At 37.0% G+C, this 23457-nt stretch overlaps 1 protein-coding gene across 1 annotated transcript in view; it reads left to right on the top strand.

The window, feature by feature from the left end:
- The window catches only part of LOC108699141 (Fc receptor-like protein 2), a 30025-nt gene extending 10437 nt beyond the window's left edge, over window positions 1-19588 (top strand). Inside the window, exons 3-11 of the mRNA XM_041573991.1 lie at window positions 7168-7449; window positions 8139-8420; window positions 8917-9198; window positions 12315-12419; window positions 13758-13785; window positions 14019-14080; window positions 14728-14796; window positions 16282-16307; window positions 19124-19588. Coding sequence (XP_041429925.1) covers window positions 7168-7449; window positions 8139-8420; window positions 8917-9198; window positions 12315-12419; window positions 13758-13785; window positions 14019-14080; window positions 14728-14796; window positions 16282-16307; window positions 19124-19246 — 1259 coding nt within the window. The 3' untranslated portion in view covers window positions 19247-19588. The remainder of the gene's footprint in view (window positions 1-7167; window positions 7450-8138; window positions 8421-8916; window positions 9199-12314; window positions 12420-13757; window positions 13786-14018; window positions 14081-14727; window positions 14797-16281; window positions 16308-19123) is intronic.
- The last annotated feature ends 3869 nt before the right edge of the window (window positions 19589-23457 follow it).

Below are 23457 nucleotides of genomic sequence, written 5' to 3'. Positions count from 1 at the left end.
TCAACATTAACTTCTGACTTCATTTATAGGTTTTATGTAAACCCAGCAAACGTTATTGGTCTCAGTCCAGAAACGTGTCCCATAAACGGAGACACTGTGTAAATATAGAGATATAAGGTGAAAGGTTTAATTACACGTTGAATATAAATGAGGGACAAGTGGAGTCACAGTAAACTAAATTATACTCAGAGTTTGACAGGATCCAGCACTGAGGAATATTTTAATAAAATGAAAATACAAACTGGATTAGGATACACTTTACTACAATAGATTTTATTTTGCTTCTGTTGTATTTATATAGTTACAGAGCACCTGTCACGTTCAAGCCACAATGGTCCAAACTTTCCTAAAAGTTTACAAGTACTTTTTTTTTACATTTTAGAAAAACATTTTCATGACATTTCTCCAAAGTCAAGTACATGTATATGGTCGGGCTCAGTTAAAAATATATTTCCCACATCTTTTGTTGTTTTTGGGTCCAGAAAAGTTTTCTCCAGTTTTGAAAAGGCAAAAACTTTACAAGTCGGCCAAAAATAAATGTAACTCAATGCAAGTCTATAGGTCAATCACTAGATCTAAATGTTTTAAATATATAAATGTAGAACATTTATTTTTTTGAATCTACTTTCATGATGATAAGGTTGTTTTTCTCTTGCTTCTTGAATTGGATCATGTTATTTTAAATAAATGTGTCATTTGTTCCACAACATAAAAACTGAAGGCCATCTGGTTTCCGACTTTACATCTCTGGATGACTTGGAATATACACACAAATGCTACTGAACATGATGAATGTTGGATGTTACCAATACATGCTCCATTTCTGGAGAATTAAAGGCAATCAACTACTCCAAATATGAAATTATTTAGGCATATGTGTGGGGTTTCCACTCCTAAATTTGTATTTCATTGAATTGGAATTTACAGTGGAGAGCAAGATCAGGGTCAGATTGGCCTGCCAATTATAAAAATCTAATTTTTTTAATAGGATCGATCTGAAAACTAGAATTGAATATGAATTTGCATTTCTTCGAAAAAAACTCAAATGTCAGGAAGGCTGCAAACAACTCAAAAATGATCCCTGGACATCTCTCGTTGACTTAAACAGCAATTCGGCAGGTTTTAGGTGCCGAATAGTCTAAGTCGAGTTCTTAAATGTTAAATCTCGAAAATCTAATTTTGAAATTAAATCAAATCAAATTCGAATAACTCCCTAGTCGAATTTGACAGATTTGACGGAAAACAACTCAAACATTTGTATTTTGAATTCGAATTTTCAATGAGATCCTTGATAAATCTGCCCTTAAATGTCAGGTTCTCTGATGAGAACAGCAAATAATTGATGTAAAGGTGTTTCTTTTAGATTTTAACTGAATCAACCTACTGTATGTAAATGATTTCACTGTCAATGTTCCCGTGTTGTCATGCACTTACAAATACAGCCTAAAACAATGAATTTACTTACTTCAAGATTCCTAAGTACTATACACTTATTTTATTTATTTTTTAAATTCTTTATTTATAATTTTCCAGAGTACAAAAAGAAAATCAAAAAAATAAATAAATAAGTTACATGTCGTATTTTAACATACAATCTTCATAAGCTTATTCTTGATTAGCTGGCATATCACCTTAAAATTCAAATAGTTCTTGCACTTTTACCCTTAGGTATGTCTATCCCATTACACCATGTACTATACACTTATGGGCAGATTTATCAAAGGTCGAATTTATGTGAATATTATTTAATTCTAATGAATTCAAATATATTCACAACTTGTATGGGAGGTTATTTAACAAAAAAATTGAATGTATAATATTCGATCGAATAGTCCCAACCCGAAAATTCTAATCAAATTCTAATCAAATTTTCTCTCCAAAAAAAAACTTGCATGTCTGGAAGGCAATTAACATATTTAAATGGTTCAACGGAGCTCTGCCATTGACTTGTAAATTAACTCAGCAGGTTTTAGGTGGCAAATATTGAATTAGAACTGTTTCCATGGTTTAGGTGTGATAAATCTCACATTCAAATTTTTACATTCAAATTGGGCGATTAAAATTTGTGTGAATGTGTGAATTTTGACACCACAAAAAAATTGTAAATATGAATTCAAATGTACTATTTGACCCTTAATAAATCTGCCCCTTATATTCTCTATATATTTTTGCGTGTAATCCATAAATTGTGTGTATTTACAGATTTCCTCACCCTGTTGATAGCAGTTTTTAATGAAACATCAGGTAAACAGACTTTTAAACAATTTTTAATAAATGAATGAATGTATTGTATTGTAATGAGGAATAGCATAACTGCTTGTGATCTGATACAGTTATAGAAACCCGTTATCCAGAAAGCTACATTTACCAGAAGGCTATTTCCCATAGAGCTCATTTTAGTAGATACAGTATAAGGAAAGGAGATCTAAATTATGGAAAGACCCCTTATCTGGAAAAACCCAGGTCCAGCGCAATCTGGATAACAGGTCCCATACCTGTACAATCATTCAAGGAAGCCTCGTCATTTATTTTCTTCACAAACAAGATTTCACTGTCATGCAATGTATGAGAAGAAACACAAAGCAAGTCTACACTCCCACACTCATATATGAAATGGTTCATACACAGACATCATTAATAAAAACAACACATACCTCTCCATTTTCCTTAGGAGATAAATATGCCCCAGCATGTAAAGTGTTTTATCTAAGATGTGGCCTATACCAATATTCAGCATTATGTATTAGTCTATGGATGGAGTATTGGGTAGGAGGGAATTGTGGGAATATATTGGCCAAATAATAAATCAGTAGCATATTCTCCATTCTGATGTGACTGTTGATGATGTTTTCAGCACTAGATGAATTGGGTTTTAGTAGTTTGACCTGTAATGTGGCTCCTATTGCCCAAGGGAACCTGGGATATCCCTGGTGCTATGATACATACTGGATGTGTTTTTATCATCAGAGTCTTGTTATTCGGTTTGTCAAACCTTGGCAATTACCAGTACCAGGCCTCTGACTCTGTTACATTCAATATTAAGTCCTGTGAGTGAAAAATGTCAAATTAGAAAAAGATCCAGAAAATTCCCAGATTGGAAAGGGAAGATTACTTACCACTTGTGTAACATTTTTATTTTATTTCAGATCAGCTCATCCTGCAGGCGCCCCCTGATGTTCATGAAGGAGACTCCCTGTCTCTCAGGTGTCACAGTCGGACTGGATATGAGACAAGGAACACAGTATTTTACAAGAACAATAAGATCATTGGGTCTCCAGTCAGTGAGTCTGTGTTACACATAGGAAGAGTGGATGTTACTGCGTCTGGTACATACGGATGTAAAAAAGTTACATATTATGGTGCTGGGATTTACAGTAGTAAAATATACATTTCAGTCTCAGGTAAGACTCAAATGTAAGTAAATGTGCTCATAAATGTGCATTATTATTATAGCATGTGCCACTCACATATTAGGAGTTGTTTCCAATGTCCCACATAATGTGTTAAGGGTAAGATTTGGCAGCAATAGATTTGAGAGACCTGCAGTTTTCTCCACTAATACATGGCTGACTGTGTTACTGTCAGTGGTGAGACTATAGAGATGTCACAGGGGTGGGGCCGGGGAACTGGGGGGGCCTGGATGACTAGGTCAGCTTCCTTTCTAGTTCCAAAGAAAAGGGTGAAGTGAGGCAAGAGAATGGGCCACTGGGGGGGGTTGGAGAGGGCCAGCAGGTGTGGGTATGGGGTGGAGACTAGGTAAGCAGGGGTCGGTAGGAATTGCCCCCCAAGGAATTTTTTGCAGGGAGGGTTCTAGTGTAGGCTAGATACACCACTGAGTATTGTAACAATGAAAGGCAGGTGGGGGGAGGTACATAGGAACACCTGCACCCCCAGGGATCATACATTTCTCCTAATACCGTTGGTAGACAAGACATTTTAGATATAGCTACACAGTGGTTTATTGGTTAGAACTACTGATGAGGCAAGACAGGGCATTTTACATGGCAATAAATCAGGTCTGTAATACATTGGCCTACATTCTCAGAGAAGCTCTATACACTATGCTGCTTGAAAACAGGCCCCATGTTACCAGTTTCTTTTTAACCTGCTGGACAGCACTTAGCCAGGGTAGGACTGGGATGAGTTCCGAACAATGTTCCCTCTAATTCCTACTCGGCTATGTGTGAAAAAAAAAATATTTTCTAAAACGTGCTTTCAGAGGGGTTAAAGTTTGAAGTCATATCCAGGCAAAAAAATCAGAGGAAGCAATGAGTAGAGAAGTCAGGATCAAGGCTGGAAGTCAGGAAGGAAAGGATCAAGGCAAAATAGCAACTTAGGAACACCCAGGAACGTCACAGCATGGCACAATGGCGTCAGTACGTGGCCATGTGCACCGCCATCTTGGCCACAAAGTGGAGTGCTCCAAGTAGTGGTGAATTAATGACATGAGCTTTATTTTTTTGCAGGTGAAACAGACTACATGGAGAAGTTTGTCACTTGCAAAACTACAAAACTGTAACAGCCAAAAAGTTTGCTCATCCTTAAATAGAACTTATAGAACTTATACCTTGCAGCACAGTGGTCCTGAGTTCAATTCCAGCCTGGGCTGTTGTATGTGCTACTTCTGCCTCCATGGCTTTCTTCCTGATACTCCCAAATCCCCAAAACTTCCTCTTGAGTGCATGAATGTCACATTGTAAGCTCTGCTGGGGTGAGGATTTATGGGAATGATGCACAAATACTGTGAAGCACTGAATAATTGTGTTGGTGCTAAATAAATTACAGATAATATTATATATATATATATATATATATATATATATATATATATATATAACATATAACATATAACATATAAAAATCTGAAATCAAACTTGAGATGAGTGCAATGTCATAACTCAAACCAATAATGATTACAGTGATATCACTTTATCAGTAAGGGAATGGGGAAAACACATCATGGGAAGAGATCACTCAGTAATGGCTGCACAGATCATTCTGCAGTAATACATGGTTATATACACAGTGCAGGTATGGGATCTGTTATCCACAACGTTCAAGACCTGAGGTTTTCAAGATAATGGACCTATTAAGTACAGAATGGCAATAAATATTATGTAAATAAACACCTACACACTGACACTTACAGAACATTTATCACTTTACCAACACAATGACTTCTGGAAACTGCAATACTAATACACAACATTAAGGGGCACATTTACTATGGGTCAAATATCAAGGGTTAATTAACCCTCGTTATTCGACAGTCGAAGTAAAATCCTTCGACTTCGAATATTGAAGTCGAAGGATTTACTGCATTTCCTTCGATCGAACGAAAAATCGAACGATTCGAAGGATTTTAATCCATCGGTCGAACAAAATTCCTTAGAGCCAAAAAACCTTGGAAAGCCTATGGGGACCTTGCCCATAGGCTAACATTGATGCTCGGTTGGTAGGTTTTAGGTGGCGAAGTAGGGGGTTGAAGTTTTTTTTTAAAGAGACAGTACTTCGACTATCGAATGGTCCAATATTTGAATGATTTTTAGTTCGAATCGTTTGATTCGAAGTCGTAGTCGAAGTAGCCAATTCGATGGTCGAAGTAGCCAAAAAAAACTTCGAAATTCGAAGTTTTTTTTATTCTAATCCTTCACTCGAGCTAAGTAAATGTGCCCCTAAATATACAGCCATCAACCTATTCACCATATTGTGCAACATAATTATATTAAAAAAAACTGTAAAAGAGGTATAAAATAAACGGCAAATTTAGCAAAGTGTGTATTTTATTTTATGCCAAATGCATTAAAGTCAATGGGAAAAATTAAAGTAGCAAGTAAGTTCTGGCAAATGCAAGAAAAACCCTTGATGGATGAACACTATGTTTTCCTCATAGCATTTCCAAACACCAGATTTTCACGCAGAGGAGCACTTTTGCTGGAAATCATTACTTGATGAGTAAAACATTTTTACAGTGGGATGTCTGGCGATGTGAGGTTATTTTTTTTTTTTTTTTACACTGCATGATAAATAGGCCCCATTGTGTAAGTCAGTCACTAAAAGCAATTGTCTACTTAGCTTTGTTTACAGTAGGTGGTGGATTTTTTTGAAGATCTGGTTCTCTAGAACCCCCATCATGCAAGTTATTTTCATGCCCAATATGCTACAAAGTCGTCAACTGTTAAACATCACTACTAACAACCTAACTCTGTCTGCACTTAGGGGCCGGATCAGAACTCTTTATTTTATGTCCCATGACTATGCAGTGTTGAGAAAGCCACCTTCCAATCCCGAATTCTCACAAAATGCCCCCCACTTCCTTCCCTGTATAACCTACCAAACCCTTGAAGACAATTAGGACATCTGGGTTGGGATGTAAAATGCCAGAGCTTTTATTATCAGACAAAGATACAAATATATAACAGCCGTTAAGAAATCATAAAGTAAAAGTTAAACAATAACATTAACATGTTATTTATCAACTATCTATGGATCAACTGGCAGTTAGGCAGGTTATATAAAGACTTAAAAGGTAGAACTTGATGGACGAGTGTCTTTTTTCAACCTAACTTACTATGTTAATATGCTATTAGGTTATTCATGGAATGCTTCCCAATCCAAAATTAACATACAGCTGGCTGCAACTTTGGCCATCTTACAAAGCAGAGTTGGGTGGGCAAGTAGTAGCTGGTAACCATGAGCTCCCCACTCCTGGTACCCTTGTCTGAGGAGCTAACTGGCCAGTGGCACACCTGTGCTAAAACATTGGGGCCTAGCAGCCACTCCAACTGACTAGATAAATGCACTTCACAATTGAGTGTTGTTGGGGTTTATTAGGTTATTGACTGCAGGCCAAGGTCCTGAGACCTACAGAAGATCCTGTAACTTGTGTCAAAAGTCTAAGTTACATAATCAGTTATAGAGTTGTAGGCATCTTTTGAACATATTTCTTTGTATCCATAAAAACCAGTGTACCAGGATTTCAACTAAAAACTATAACTACTTACCTTGCCTTTCAGAAAAGATCCATAACCACAATGAGGATCTGTGCCCACAGCATAGGCCCTCACCATCATTCTACTGCACTAAACAATGCTTTATTGTACGAATAAATAGATTACGTTTTGTTCATATTGTGCACTTAATTCATTTTTCTGTTATTTTTTGCAGAGCTTTTTACTGCTACAGAAATTAAAGTGACCCCAGATCAGGTGACAGAAGGAGATCACATGAACATAACATGTGACACAAAGCTCAGCCCACACAGAGAGACTACAAAGCTACAGTTTGTTTTCTACAGAAATGGGCACAATGTGCAGGGATTCAGTTTATCCAACCAATATGGAGTCCCCTCAGCTCAGCTGGAGGATTCTGGGAATTATACCTGTGAGGTACAAACTCCAACCGGCAGTGTGAGGAAGAGGAGCAATGTGTCATATATCCAGATACAGGGTGAGCAGGATTATTTTTATTTAAAAAAAATCACTTGAAAAATAAATCACAGACTGCCTTTAAAGGAATTGTTCAGTATAAAAATAAAAACTGTGTAAATAGATAGGCTGTGCAAAAAAAAAATGTTTCTAATATAGTTAGTTAGCCAAAAATGTAATGTATAAAGGCTGGAGTGATTTGATGTATAACAAGTCAGTCTGAACACTACTTCCTGCTTTTCAGCTCTCTTGGTTTACACTGACTGGTTACCCTGGTTACCAGGCAGTAACCAATCAGAGACTTGAGGGGGGGCCAAATGGGTCATATCTGTTGCTTTTGAATCTGAGCTGAATGCTGAGGATCAATTGCAAACTCACTGAACAGAAATGTACCATGTGGCCCCCCTTCAAGTCGCTGACTAACTCAGAGTTAGAGAGCTGAAAAGCAGGAAGTAGTGTTCTGGCTATTATGTTACACATCCAGTCACTCCAGCCTTTATACATTACATTTTTGGCTAACTAACTATATTAGAAATGTTTTTTATTTTGCACAGCCTATCTATTTACCCAGTTTTTATTTTCACACTGAACTATTCCTTTAATAGGCTTGTAAATCTGTAAATTCTTTGTAATTCCAGACTCATTCCATAGACTCAAACAGATTAATCTTGAAATGGAAACTATACCAAGACAAATATATTAATTTTTTAGAGCTCTTCTATTACCCACAAATAAAAGTGAGTCCAGATCAGGTAACAGAAGGAGACCACATGACCATAACATGTGACACAAAGCTCAGCCCACACAGAGAGACTACAGAGCTACAGTTTGTTTTCTACAGAAATGGGCACAATGTGCAGGGATTCAGTTTATCCAACCAATATGGAGTCCCCTCAGCTCAGCTAGAGGATTCTGGGAATTATTCCTGTGCAGCACAAACTCCAACCAGCAGTGTGAGGAAGAGGAGCAGCATGACGCATATCTGGATACAGGGTGAGCACTTCAGGAGGGAACTGCTTTCTGACAGGCTGTTGTTTCTCCTACTCAATGTAACTGAATGTGTCTCAGTGGGACCTAGATTTTACTATTGAGTGCTGTTCTTAGATCTACCAGGCAGCTGTTATCTTGTGTTAGGGAGCTGTTGTCTGGATACCTTCCCATTGTTCTGTTGTTAGGCTGATGGGGGGAAAGGGAGGGGGTGATATCACTCCAATTTGCAGTACAGCAGTAAAGAGTGACTGACATTTATCAGAGCACAAGTCACATGACTGGGGGCAGCTGAGAAACTGACAATATGTCTAGCCCCACATCAGATTTCAAAATTAAATATTAGAAAATATGTTTGCTCTTTTGAGAAACGGATTTCAGTGCAGAATTCTGCTGGAGCAGCACTATTAACTGCGTTTTAAAAAAAAAAATTGTTTTCCCATGACAGTATCCCTTTAATTTAGAAATGGTACTAGTATACATATATTCTTTTTTTATCTAGAGCTAATCTCTTACTCACAAATAAAAGTGAGTCCAGATCAGGTGACAGAAGGAGATCACATGACCATAACATGTGACACAAAGCTCAGCCCACACAGAGAGACTACAGAGCTACAGTTTGTTTTCTACAGAAATGGGCACAATGTGCAGGGATTCAGTTTATCCAACCAATATGGAGTCCCCTCAGCTCAGCTGGAGGATTCTGGGAATTATACCTGTGAGGTACAAACTCCAACCGGCAGTGTGAGGAAGAGGAGCAGAGAGGCACATATTGAAATACAGGGTGAGAGAAAGCTAACGCTCCTTCTAAACAATACTACCTTAACAGTAGTTTCCTTAATTCTGCTTCTGTGTGTGATGTCAAATATAAAGTAGAATTCTATTTTATTACATATGTAATTTAGACCATTACTTTCAAAATAAACGTAAAGCATTTCTGATGAAAATGTTCATTAATCAAACTCCATTGTAGACTGCAGGTTACCATACCTAAATTAAAACATGTTCAGTTCCTTTAGGTTAAATCAATCTTGTTTGTTATACATAACCAATGAGAATAGGCAGTGCAGAACATTTCAGTCTTCACAGGGACCTTCTTCAGGGTAAAACTAGATAAAGTAGTTGATAAAGAACACCCAACACCTTAACTGCTAAATCTTCTGAGGATGCGGTAGGAAGGATGTAACTGGGAAGTGTCATACCAAAAACTGGAAGTGGCATGATGTCACTTTCTCCTCGGTGCATCAACTATGGGGCAGATTTACTAAGCTCGAGTGAATAGTTCGAATCAAAAAATATTCAAATTTCAAAGTAATTTTTTGGATACTTCGACCATTGAATTGGTCAAATTCGATTGAATTCGATCAAATCGAATGATTTGAACAATTCAAAGCAAAAATCGTTCGACTATTCAACCATTCGACCATTCGATAATCTAATCTTTAAAAAAACTTTCGACTCAATACTTCGCCAAATAAAAGCTACCGAATTGAATGTTGGCCTATGGGGACATAGTAGATTGGTTTTGGGCACTTTTTATGATCAAATAAAAATCATTCGATCGATCATTTAAAATCGTTCGAATCGTTCGATCGAACGATTTTTATTCGATCAAACCTTTTGTGCTCAAATCCTTCGAATTCAATATTCGAATTCGAAGGATTTTACTTCGAGGGTCGAATTTGAGGGTTAAAAAACCCTTGACCCTTGATAAATCTTGTCATGCTGAGGTTTCTGGGATTTGATGTCCATTCCCTGACAGCATCCTCTAAAATAAAACTAAACAATACAGAGGTATTGTATGTATCTCATCTTGTTTTTTCTTATGGCGACTTTTTTATCCAAATGCATTAAAGTGAATGGGCGTTTTTTCTTATGGCGACTTCTTTGTCTTGGCAACAATCATGGCAACTTTTTTGTCATGTGGAATTTTTCCGCAGCAAACTTTTTCCACAGTTTTGCGAAAAAAAATTAGCAGATGGTGATATGTGAAATTTCACTGCAAATCCATGGCTGGCAAAAAAATACACTCATCATGAATGTTAAATATTGTCATCCTATCCTGATGAGGTATGGGGGCTCATGTAAATTTAATAGCTAGCCATAAAACAGTGGTAGCCTCATCCAAAAGACTGGCTGCTCATTGAATGCTTACCAGAGAATGTGGGATGTTGGGATGTCATATTTGTAATGTGGTACAGTAATAGGTGCAGGAACTGCTCTAAAGTATTCATGGTACCCATTCTCTCCTTTAAATTGATGTTCACCATTCTACCAAAAGTATTAGAGCAACAGCACTTTCCATTTTTACAATATGTCTATTATAATATATTATATCTATTAATTATTAAGTACTGGGGGCCCAATTTATCTGTTGGAAAGCTAAACAGCTAATACAATAATTGTTTGTGCATTGTTGGTTAGGCTAAGGCCACACTAGGCGATAGTGCCGCGATTTGACTCGCGGCGACTTTTCGCCGCGACTTTTAAGCCGCAATCGCTGGGGAAACTTTTGCGCTGGCGTCTATGGGGAATCGCGAAAAATCGCCAGTGTAAAAACACACGCGGCGATCTTTTCTCTACTGTCGCTCGAAATTGCCTCGCTAGGCGATTTCGAGCGACAATAGAAAAAAGATCGCCGCGTGTGTTTTTACGCTGGCGATTTTTCGCGATTCCCCATAGACGCCAGCGCAAAAGTTTCCCCAGCGATTGCGGCTTAAAAGTCGCGGCGAAAAGTCGCCGCGAGTCAAATCGCGGCGCTATCGCCTAGTGTGGCCTTAGCCTAAGAGGGGGTCACCAACCCTGAGCTCCATTTACTTATGTTATGCAGATCACATACATTGAGGGTAGAAGACTCTTTGGCCTCAAATGTGCACATACCCCTTCTTCTCCTCTCATCCCCACACTTTGACTGGCTGCTTTAGGCTTTCATACACTACTGAGTTTCTGCCTAGTAAGATAATGACAGGAAAAAGAAATGAACTCTGCTCCAAGGATTGTTTCGAGGGTTGCTATTGTAACCCCTTTTTGGCCAGCCCCTGTGCCATAGGTTATACAGGTTATATCATTACCTTCTTACCAGTTTCAGTTCCTGAGTCTGAATACACCTGCTGGTGGCTCCATTAGGAAAACAATAATCAAACACACTGTTGCAGTAAAAGTAAAGGCAAAGTAAATATGCAGTTCACATATTACTGACCCACTACCCTGGGGATGTGCAGTCCTTTCCTGGCACCTCCTTGCCAGGCAAAGGCCCACACTCCACTCCTGGTGGACAAAGAGTCTCAGTCCCTTTTCCCCAAAGAACTCTTAAAAATACGAAAAACTTTAACTATGCATTCGGTTTAAATAACCCAACCTGTTCCACCATGTTACTCCATTACACACTGAGACTTATTTATCAACAATGCATATAATTAGTAACCCATAGCACAGCACGGCTAGGGACAAGGCAGCCCATAAACAAACAATAAGTTCAGGGTTCTGCTGCATCTTTGAAATCCTACTATATACTGCATTCCTGAGCTAATCCCAGTTTAAAATTCAAAAATATAAAAATATTTCATGGTTTTCATGGATTAAAGCCAAATGCATAAGCAAAGGGGAATTAACATTTCTGTGAGACACAACAAAGCCTGGACTCAGCAAAGGTGTCCAGTGGGTTTGAAAAGTTGGTAGATAAACAACAGCTTAACAGGGTATTTATATTGTTTATTTCCTTATGAAGTTGTTCACATATTCCCCAGATGTCCATATTGTGCCCCTTAGGGCTCATAAACCTAAGAATGACCAAAATTCAGAAATTTGTTGAAATTCTTCCTACAATAATAAAGCTACGTTGATATTGTAATCAAAATGATTACTTTGTATTTGGATGCAATTTTATTTGTTCCTGTATAGGTGGATATCTGTCTTACCTGGTGCCATCTCTCACTGGGATACTGGCAGTGTCTCTTTTAATTACTGTAATCATTGCCTTCAAGTTCCGACACAAACCCAAAACAGGTAAGTAAGCAGTTTATTGAACTCTAACCGCAGATAACAAACTCCCATGTAAATAGTACAAGAACTGACCCTAAACTGACACACTGCTAATGATAATTGTAACGATTGACACCCTTAAGTCAGAACAGATGCTAAGCACCCTGGTCTTGGCTCGTGCTTCCGCCTGTAGCAGCCGCCTTTGGCCTCGGGAGGAGCCCTCAGCTACTCAGATGCCGCCAGGTCTTATAACGAGAGGCGCAAGGCGAAAGGTTCTGACCAGGCAAAAGGGATACTATGGTATGCAAAGTCTTTGGGCAGAAGGTCGTAGTACAAGGCAATAGGCAATAGAGTAGTCAGATCAGGCCGGGTCGGGGCAGGCAGAGAATAAACATAGTCAGGCAGGCAAGGGTCAAACCAGGAAGTCAATCAGAGGGTTAAGCAGAATCAAAGTCGGTAATCAGGCAAGGGTCAGGATTTAGAAGTCAGGATCGTCAAATAGCTAGGCAGGGGTCAACAACAGGAATCAAACAGGTTCAAACAGAATAGCACAAAGCTCAAATAGCACCAGGAACAAACTCCTATAACGGGCAGTGTGTAAAAAAGAAATTGTACCTTTAAATACTTTTAAATTTCGCGCCATTGCACACTGACGTCATACGTCAGCGCGCCTGCGCCTTTAAATCACCAGGAGACACGCTGCGCGCGCCCTAGGAAACCGGCGGTGCAGAATACAGACATGACGGGAGTCCCCGATTGGAGTGCAGCGGGCGTCCCCGCCGACCCCCACGAACCCCACCAGGGTAAGCTTTAATTACAATAATAAAGGTATTTCTAATGAAGGATGCTTAGGCTGATGGCACACAAAAATGAGTTTATTTTGTAGGCTGAGAGAAGTGGATCTGCTCCCTTCCCCAGCTCAGTTTATCTGCACTGAATAGTACAGCTTCTATGCAGTCACACAGAGCAAAGTGGAGGTTGCTCCAAAAATACCTGCTTTCGCATTTTCGGCCCATCTTCAGCCTTGGTATTTGTGAACATTGGCTGTTCTATGGCTAGGCTACATTAACTTGGAACAGGGATGGGAAAACCAAAGAAGCTGGCACCACATCAAATTGATTGGAATTTCTTTAACACTTTTTAGTGTTTCCAGCTCACCCAACCTAGACCAAACAAATGCATTTGCAAGTCTACCGTTCTTTATTAGCACATCAACAAAAGAGGAAAATATATGAAACACTGAAAATTATCATTAATAGGATTAGCAAAATTATCTAATTGGTTGTTAGAATTGAAATGGCATTTTGGTCTCAAGAATTGGTTGAATGATAATCTATGTTTTTTATCCCTATACTTTTCTAGATGAGAACTCTCCAAAAGCCTCTGTAAGGTAAGTTGTTAGACAGACTATTCAGCACACAAATACCACGATTCCCTTAGAATTAGAACCTTATTATTAAAAAAAAAAAACTTTACCTGACACATCTAAAAACCTCCACAAGATCACGTAGCTCATGCTCATAAAACTTCACAAAAGGAATAGATTAAAAGCTAGGATGAGAATCTTTCAAACATAGATCAAGAGCAATAATGAATATTGTAATTAATTGTGCCTTCGCACAGAACAGGGATTGAGGAAGAGATCCACAGCCCAGCAATGTTGTATGAAGATATAGCAGACTTGGGTAAGGAAATTAAAAACTTTAAATAAAGAGAAAATAATTCGGGATGAGCATTTTTTTTGCCTGATACAGTTTTGTAGCAGAATTTGCTTCTATGTCATTCTTATAAATTTGGCAAATCTGCAAACATTGCCCTGCATTTAGGATGTGGGACAACCATAAGCAAAATGCCAATGGCAGTATTATAGTTTTTTTAGCTATTTGAAAATCAACTATTAATTTTTTTAGCCAGGAGAAATGCAATTCTTTGCACCAGACAATCAGCAACAGCATTAGAATTACTTCATGCATTTATTTCACTGGGAAAAAGTAAAAAAAAAAAAACCCCACTGACTCAAATGCATTTGGTGCAAGAAAAATGCCCAATAAATTCAATGCATTTGGCGCAAAAAAAAGGGAAGGTAAATTGGCAAAATTTTGATGAAATTTTGCCATTTCACAATTTTTTTGTAATTTTTTCAAAGAAGCCAAACAGGACAATTTAGTTCATCATTAAAATAATGTTTTAAATGTCTTCTGATATTTGTTATGCTCTTAGTGGCCTTGGCTTGGGCCACACCAGATAGATAGGTGACATAAGAGTGTAGATTTTATGAAAATGGCAAAGATATAATGAAATAATTTAGAAAGTCTCTCTTGTGTCTGTGCAGCTAATATCGGCTCCCATATGGAAGAAGATATCTGTTATGCCTCCATTTATTTCAGTCATACCCAAAAAGGTGAGTTTTGCTAATATCCGTGTTTCCTTAAAGGGATACTGTCATGGGGAAAAATTTTTTCAAAATGAATCAGTTAATAGTGCTGCTCCAGCAGAATTCTGCACTGAAATCCATTTCTCAAAAGAGCAAACAGATTTTTTTAGATTCGATTTTGAAATCTGACATGGGGCTAGACATATTGTCAATTTCTCAGCTGCCCCAAGTCATGTGACTTGCGCTCTGATAAACTTAAATCCCTCTTTACTGCTGTACTGCAAGTTAGAGTGATATCACCCCCCTCCCTTTCCCCCCCCCCAGCAGCCAAACAAAAGAACAATGGGAAGGTAACCAGATAGCAGCTCCCTAACACAAGATAACGGCTGCCTGGTAGATCTAAGAACAACACTCAATTGTCAGACTCACCAGTATAATCCAGTCGTAGAAGGAGCTGGAACAGTAGATATTGAACCCACAAGCGCCTCACACAACCGCTACCCACCTGGAGTGGAACAGGGAGCAGGGTTGTGGAGAGTAGCCAATGAGACGATTAGCGAGGTACAAGGGATTAGGCAGAGTCGTAGTCAGGAGGTCCGACGTCAGAAGGCAGGCAGCGAGATTCGTAAATGATGAGACAGGCAGATAAGTTGAGACAGGCAGCAGTAATCAAATCCGGGTACAGGCAAGGGTTGATAATCAGGAATTCAGAAGTTCAGAGACGCTAGGGTTTCAGTTCAAACAACCTAATAACCAGGCAACGCATCTCAGTCAGAACCAGGTTTAAATATTGTTACTTTGGCGCCAAACTGGCGTCTTTATGCTGATGTCGCAGAACTGACGCCAGCACGTCCGTCATAGGCGTTTACGCGCGTGTCCTTGCGCCAGCGGCCGGCGCCTTCGCGCCCGCGTCCGTCGCCGGCGTCCCACGTCACGCGCCGGACAGAACGCAGGGGCAATTTCTCACACTCAATAGTAAAAACCCATGTCCCACTGAGACACATTCAGTTACATTGAGAAGGAAAAACAGCAGCCTGCCAGAAAGCATTTCTCTCCTAAAGTGCAGGCACAAGTCACATGACTGGGGGCAGCTGGGAAATTGACAAAATGTCTAGCCCCATGTCAGATTTCAAAATTGAATATAAAAAAATCTGTTTGCTCTTTTGAGAAATGGATTTCAGTGCAGAATTCTGCTGGAGTAGCACTATTAACTGATGCGTTTTGAAAAAAACATGTTTTCCGATGACAGGATCCCTTTAATAATCAATGTTCCAGTGGAATTATTTACTGTTAACAAATTTGATGGTCAAAGTTTTTTTACTTCGAAATTCGATCCTTGATAAATATAGCCCTTATTTTTACATAAACTTTTTTCTTGGGTATTTTTATTTACAGTCATTCACTTTAATACAAACACATACATATTCTCATGTATGTGTCCAACATGCAAGTATTATTACTTGTTTATTTATATATTGTAAGCTTTATATTTTTTATATTTTTTTTAATTAGATTCCTCTTTGCCAATGAATAAAACTGTAAGTATAACTTAAAACTTTTCAACAGGTTTTAGCTGAAATTTAATAGATCTGTTTCACAGGTAGTTTTTAGAATGTTTTCTTACAGTTTTTAATACAGTTATTTATTGTTTGTGAGTTCCTCGACCTAATGTTTTTGTCTGGACTTCATGTGGCAATTGTTGCACTAAAAGAATGCTGTGCTGAGGAAGCTCACTAATAAATCTTTTATATCTAGATATCTATAAGAATAAAATAGCCTTTTTGTGAAAATGATAAAGCTTTTAGTACAGTTTATTACATTTTATATTAATGGCTAATTTATTTTAGCTGTACTCAAAGTAAAAGGAGTAATAATTATATAAATATCAATAATACATAACAGAGTTACAACAAAACATGCATTTTGTTTTGTGTTGAAAAAAATGATAAAAAAGCCTCAACTCTAGGGATGGGCGAATTTGACCTGTTTTGTTTCGTCAAAAATTTGCCGCCGTTGAAATGACGCTGATGCCCATTAAAGTGTATGGACGTCCAAAAAAAATTTGACGTTTTTTTTTTTTACCATACAAGTATATGGGCGAAACAAGGCGAAAAAATTCGCCCATACCTACTCAACTCCAATGCATTTTGCACGGAAAAAAAAATGCAGGAAAAAACTGCTCATTGGGTAAAACACATTTAGCAAAATGTTTACAAAATTTTTAATATTATTAATGTTTCCCCAATTATGCTTATTTTTGGTGAAGCAATACATACAGTTTTGCTGATTACTAATTATGATTCTTTGTATTATTATTGATAATAATACGTATCATAATAATACAGATGTGGGATCTTTCATCCAGAATGTTTGGAGGTTTTCTGTATGAGCTATTTTCTTCTTTGTGGAGCACCCAGAACTAATGCAAATTAAGTGAATTAAATATTGGAAACATTTTATTATTTCTGGCATTATTGTATGATAAAATAATTTATGTTAAGAATGAACTTAATCATTAATATTATTAGGGTAATTAAAAATAATAATAGCGGGCACATTTACTATGGGTCGAATAACGAGGGTTAATTAACCCTCGATATTCGACCATCGAAGTTAAATCTTTCGACTTCGAATATCGAAGTCGAAGGATTTACCGCAATTCGTTCGGTCGAACGAATAATCCTTCGAATCGAAGGATTCGAAGGATTTTAATTCATCGATCGAACGATTTTCCTTCGATAAAAAAATACTTAGAAAGCCTATGGGGACCTTCCCCATAGGCTAACATTGTACATCGGTAGGTTTCAGGTGGCGAAGTAGGTGGTCGAAGTTTTTTTTTAAAGAGACAGTACTTCGACTATCGAATGGTCGAATGGTCGAATAGTCAAACGATTTTTAGTTTGAATTGTTTGATTTGAAGTCGTAGTCGAAGTAGCCAATTTGATGGTCAAAGTAGCCAAAAAAAACTTCAAAATTCAAAGTTTTTTTTTTTTATTCTAATCCTTCACTCGAGCTAAGTAAATGTGCCCTTAAATGTTGAGGTTAATAATAAAAATAATAATAACAACAACAATTATAATTTGACATTAAGGGGCCGATTCACCAAGGGTCCAATATCGAGGGTTAATTAACCCTCGATATTCGACTGGGAATTAAAATCCTTCGACTTCGAATATCGAAGTCGAATGATTTTAGAGCAAATAGTTCGATCGAACGATAAAATCCTTCGAATCGAATCGAAGGATTTTAATCCAACGATCTAAGGAATCGTTGGACCTTCCCCATAGGCTAACATTGAGTTCGGTAGCTTTTAGGTGGCGAACTAGGGGGTCGAAGTTTTTTCTTAAAGAGACAGTACTTCGACTACCAAATGGTCGAACGATTTTTAGTTTGAATCCTTCGATTCCAAGTCGTAGTCGAAGGTCGAAGTAGCCTATTCGATGGTCGAAGTAGCCCAAAAAATACTTCGAAATTCAACGTTTTTTTTTACTTCGAATCCTTCACTCGAAGTTAGTGAATCGGCCCCTAAAACAGTTATTACACTAAACTGAACTATTACTGTTTAATTATAAAGCTTCTGCATATTCCTTGGTGCTATACACTGAATTAGGAAGAATAAACAGACAAAGCCAAATAGAAGGATGACATAAATATAAATTGAGATCTATTGTCAATGTACAATCCATAAATTAAAGTAGTTCAATAGAGTAAGAACATGCTATGTTTGGAATACTATTGTAGAGACACTATCAGCAAAAATATAGGTTGCTTAAAAATAATGAGTATAGTTTGGTACAATAGGTTTTAAAAAAAAAAAAACATATGATTTATTCCACTGCTGGATATTGAGCCCTTAACAGGATTAATCAGGAGAACAACTGAAACTTTGCAGCTCTATAGAAATTGAAATAGAATTTGCAACTTTCTGGTACGGGGATTATTCAGAAACCCATTATCCAGAAAGTTCCTATAGACTCCATTTTATCCAAGCTATCAAATTTTTTAAAAAATAATTTCCTTTTTCCGTGTAATAATAAAACAGTAGCTTCTACTTGATCCCAACTAAGATATAATTAATCCTTATTGGAAGCAAAACCAGACTAGTAGGTTTATTTATAGTTTACATGATACATACCTGGATTTCTAGTTTTGATAAAATTGCACATATCTAATTAGAAAGGCATGGAATGAAAAATAAAATATTCAAAAATTTCAGAAATTTGGGATGAAAGCATCTGTTTATTAGGATAAATATTTTGACTCCCTGAATTTAGTTGCAGGCCAACTCTTACATCTCTGAGTATCTTGAGCAGTCAGGTTGTTCTATCTAATAACTGCTTGGGATTTTATTCAGGATAAACACTCTGTTACATACGCTACAGTCAAGTGGGGCAACAGCAAAAGAGAAAAACTAAAAACCCCCAACCAAGAGATCTCCAACACCTCCTGCATCTATGGGGACATCAGCTCCAAGTAAAGTCAAGAAAAGCTTATGTGCTGATATAAAGAACGGAATTCCTTGACTGGCCAACACATTTAACGTCTTTCTAAAACCAAATAAACACAGGAATAGTAATTATAAGTATAAAAAGGGGAAATAGTTTTATAATATTCACAAATACACGGAAACGTAAAAGACAATAAAAATAAATGAATAAACCTGTCGATTTTTTACCATTAATATAAACGAGAATGTCACTGTCATATAAATGAGGGAGCGATACAGTATTTGGGAAAATGTGTTTCAACATTAAGGGGCAGATTTATCAAGGGTCGAAGTGAAATCGAGGGAATTTTCTAAGGTAAAAAATTTGAAATTCAAAGTAATTTTTGGATACTTCGACCATCAAATAGGCTACTGCGACTTCCACCTTCGATTCAAAGTAAAATCAACTATTTGATCATTCGATAATCAAAGTACTGTCACTTTAAAAAAACTAAAAAACCCCAACCAAGAGATCTCCAACACCTCCTGCATCTATGGGAATATCAGCTCCAAGTAAAGTCAAGAAAAGCTTATGTGCTGATATGAAGAACGGAATTCCTTGACTGGCCAACACATTAAACATACAAACAAATAACAAATACAGGAATAGTAATAATTAGTATAAAAAGGGGAAATAGTTTTACAGTATTCACAAATACACGGAAACGTAAAAGACAATAAAAATAAAGTCATAAACCTGTCGATTTTTTACCATTAATATAAACGAGAATGTCACTGTCATATAAATGAGGGAGGGATACAGTATTTGGGAAAATGTGTTTTAACATTAAGGGGCAGATTTATCAAGGGTCGAAGTGAAATCGAGGGAATTTTCGAAGTTAAAAAATTTGAAATTCAAAGTCATTTTTGGATACTTCGACCATCGAATAGGCTACTGCGACTTCCACCTTCGATTCAAAGTAAAATCAACTATTTGATCATTCGATAATCAAAGTACTGTCACTTTAAAAAAACTTCGACTTCAATACTTCGCCAACTTAAACCTGCCGAAGTGCTACGTTAGCATATTTCTAAGTTTTTTGTATATGAAGGAATACGATAAAATCGTTTAAAACGTACGTTTCGAAGTACGATCGTATGATCGTATGAACGCACGGAATACGATCGTACGATGCGAAAAATCCTACGAATTCGACTTCGAGTTTCGTAGTATTCAATTTGATGGTCGAATATCAAAGTATTTTCCACTTTGAAATTCGACCCTTGATAAATCTGCCCCTAAAAGATGTGATAGGCTCTAGTACATAGACCCTCAACAAAATATAAGGCAAAGTGTGAGAATTCATTCATTTTCTTAATCTGAAGGGTAGCATGCAAGAATCACCCTGAAAATACTTAAAGATATTGCACCAGAGAAAAAGTGTAAAAAGGGTAACCTTTATGAGAAAAGTGTGTTTCAACATATTACATTGGGTTTGAACATGATATTAAATTGTGATTTTATTATAATAAAGTGTGTCTGGATATTTAATGCAATGCTGTCATCTTCTTTTCCTGAAAACATCATCCCTGGTTTATTTATTTTAAAAACATTTTAGCTTCTTTAGTCCTTGTTCTATGATAAATCTTTGCCTGTTTACTGTTTATGTAATTCTATCACATTCTCATCTAAAGAAGAATCAAGTCAGTGGGTTATTTTCTCCCTTAGGAGAAGACACATGGCAGAAGAAGGCATTACTTAAAATTTTGTAAAATGTTGCATGAAAGAACGCTAATTTTGGCCAAATTGCAGTTTTAGCCTATGGGGGACCTCCTAGAACCGATTTGGAGTCAATTGGTGGACTTTGAAAAAACTTTGAATAGAATTTGATAGAATGCGCTATTAATTTGATTCGTAAGATTCGAATTCGACCGAATACGGACCTATTAGATTGAAAACTGACCTATTCGACCAAAAAAAAAACTTTGACTTCATTTCGGTTTTTTGAATTCGAATTTTGAAGTTTTTTCAATTCGAAATTCGACCCTTGATAAATATGCCCCCAAGTGTGAATGTGACAGGGACCTTAGATTAAGCTCCACTAGGGAAAGGGCTGATGTGAGTAAAGTATAAAATCAGTAAATCACTGCAAAATATGTTCACTCTCTATAAATGAAGTATAATAATTATATTGCCGTAAAATACATAAATACACTACTTGTATAACTAATGGACTATTGGACAGCAACAGAAGCATTGGATTAAAAATAGCTAAAAATCTACTGATTATAGTATAGTAAGAATGTAAAACATTAGCTATCTCTATCCGTATGCACCATATAATGGTCATGCCAAACAGAATAATTATCCACCAGATCAACCTTTGCCAAACCCTGGCACCAGCAAAATGCTTGACTGTCTTTCTAATAATGGAGTGACTTATAATCACACATCCTGGTCTTATTCCTTCACACTCTCCAGTGTCTGGTCTCCTGACCCCATGTAGAACTGCTATTCCTGAGATCACACTTCCATGTTTCTTGCACAATCTGGGATGCACATACCTAGTATCAGTCTCCCTTTAAATGTTCCAAACACTTAGCGGCAGATTGATCAAAGGTCGAGGTGAATTTTTGAATGAAAAAAAATCGTAGTTTGAACTATTTTTTGTGTACTTCGACTAGGGAATAGTCCAAATTTGATTTGAATTTGAAAAAAATTTGAATATCAAAATTTATCATGTACTGTCTCTTTAAAAATATAACTTTGACCATTCACCATCCAAAACCTGCTGAATTGCTGTTTTAGACTTTGGGGGACCTCCTAGAACCTATTTGAAGTCAATAGGTGGACTTTGAAAACTCAAAGTTTTTTTGGGAAAAACTTTGAATCAAATTCGATCGAATGTGATATTCCTTTGATTCCTACAAATACCGACCTATTCAGTCGAAAATGGACCTATTTGACCAAAAAAAAACTTTGACTTAATTTTGGTAGGTCTTTTTAATTCAAATTTCGATTTTTTTTTATTTGAAATTCGTCCCTTCATAAATAGGGGCAGATTTATTACAGCTCAAGATGTTTTTTCCATGAAAATTTGAATATTCAAGTTGTATTTTTTCATCAAAACTCACATTTTTGGGGTTAAAAAAAATAAAACTCAAATGATCGAGTTTTTTTTTTTTTTTAAGTAACATGAATATTCGAGATTTATTATACCTCGGCCCTAGAAATAGCTCGAATTGGAAAATACACCACGTAAAACCTGTCAAGGTTCTGTAGAATCAATTAATGGCAGAGGTCCTTGGAACCATTTGAAGAGTTTAACAGCCTGTTTGATATTCAAGTTTTTTGGAGGGTTTTGGCCGAAAACTCAAATCGAGATCTAGATTCAATTTTCTTTCCACCAAAAACTCAATCAATTAGAGTTTTCGGGTTGCAGGACTCAATCTCGTAGAATCAGGTTCTTGCCATTTTTTTCTCTTAAGTAAGATACCATTCGAGTTTCGAGGTGATTTGAGTTCATTTGAATTAAATAAAACTGTAACACTCAATCATTGATTAAAAAAAAACCCTAAGTATTCTTAGTCTTGTTTAGCTAACTGCTTTATCTTCTTGCAATTGATTTCCATACCATGAACCTGTCCCAGCTAAGGACCCACTGGGCAATTACCACATCAGGACTTGCAGGACTTTCAAATGTGCTGATAGATATCCGGTCAATATTCAATGATGTATTAAATATGTATGGTTTCTTATGAGCACTCACTTTTTCTGTATGATTTATACAAATACATTAAGATTTATACATACTCTTTATAATGCCATTAGTCAGAAAAGTTACTGTTATATATATATATATAACCACCATACAACACACCCTGTGACTATGGGAGTCTTGGACCAAGAGGTCTACTATATACAGATGCAGCCACTTTGGTTTGTCTGTTTGACACAGAATAACTAAACACAGATATCCCATTTATCTCATTTAACACAGAAAACTGCGTCACAACATCCCATCTAATTAAGGCATTCACCATTGTTCACAATGGTGCTTTGGTATGCTAATGGAAAGGTTAAATGCATTAAATGAGTTAAGATGACTTTAGATAACGCAGTTTCTTCAATTAACCATGAGTCATGACGCATTTATCTCACAAATCCAAGTGGCTTCATCTGTAGTAGTCCCACTCCTCTGTTTGTTCTAGTTACAACCACAGGAAAGACAAGACAGAACAAGGTGATAAACATCTAGGGG

The sequence above is a fragment of the Xenopus laevis genome, chromosome 8L (assembly GCF_017654675.1).
Source record: "Xenopus laevis strain J_2021 chromosome 8L, Xenopus_laevis_v10.1, whole genome shotgun sequence".
In the NCBI taxonomy this organism is placed as follows: domain Eukaryota; kingdom Metazoa; phylum Chordata; class Amphibia; order Anura; family Pipidae; genus Xenopus; species Xenopus laevis.
Note: the sequence above shows the minus strand (reverse complement) of the source record. Positions and strands in the feature narration are given on the sequence as shown.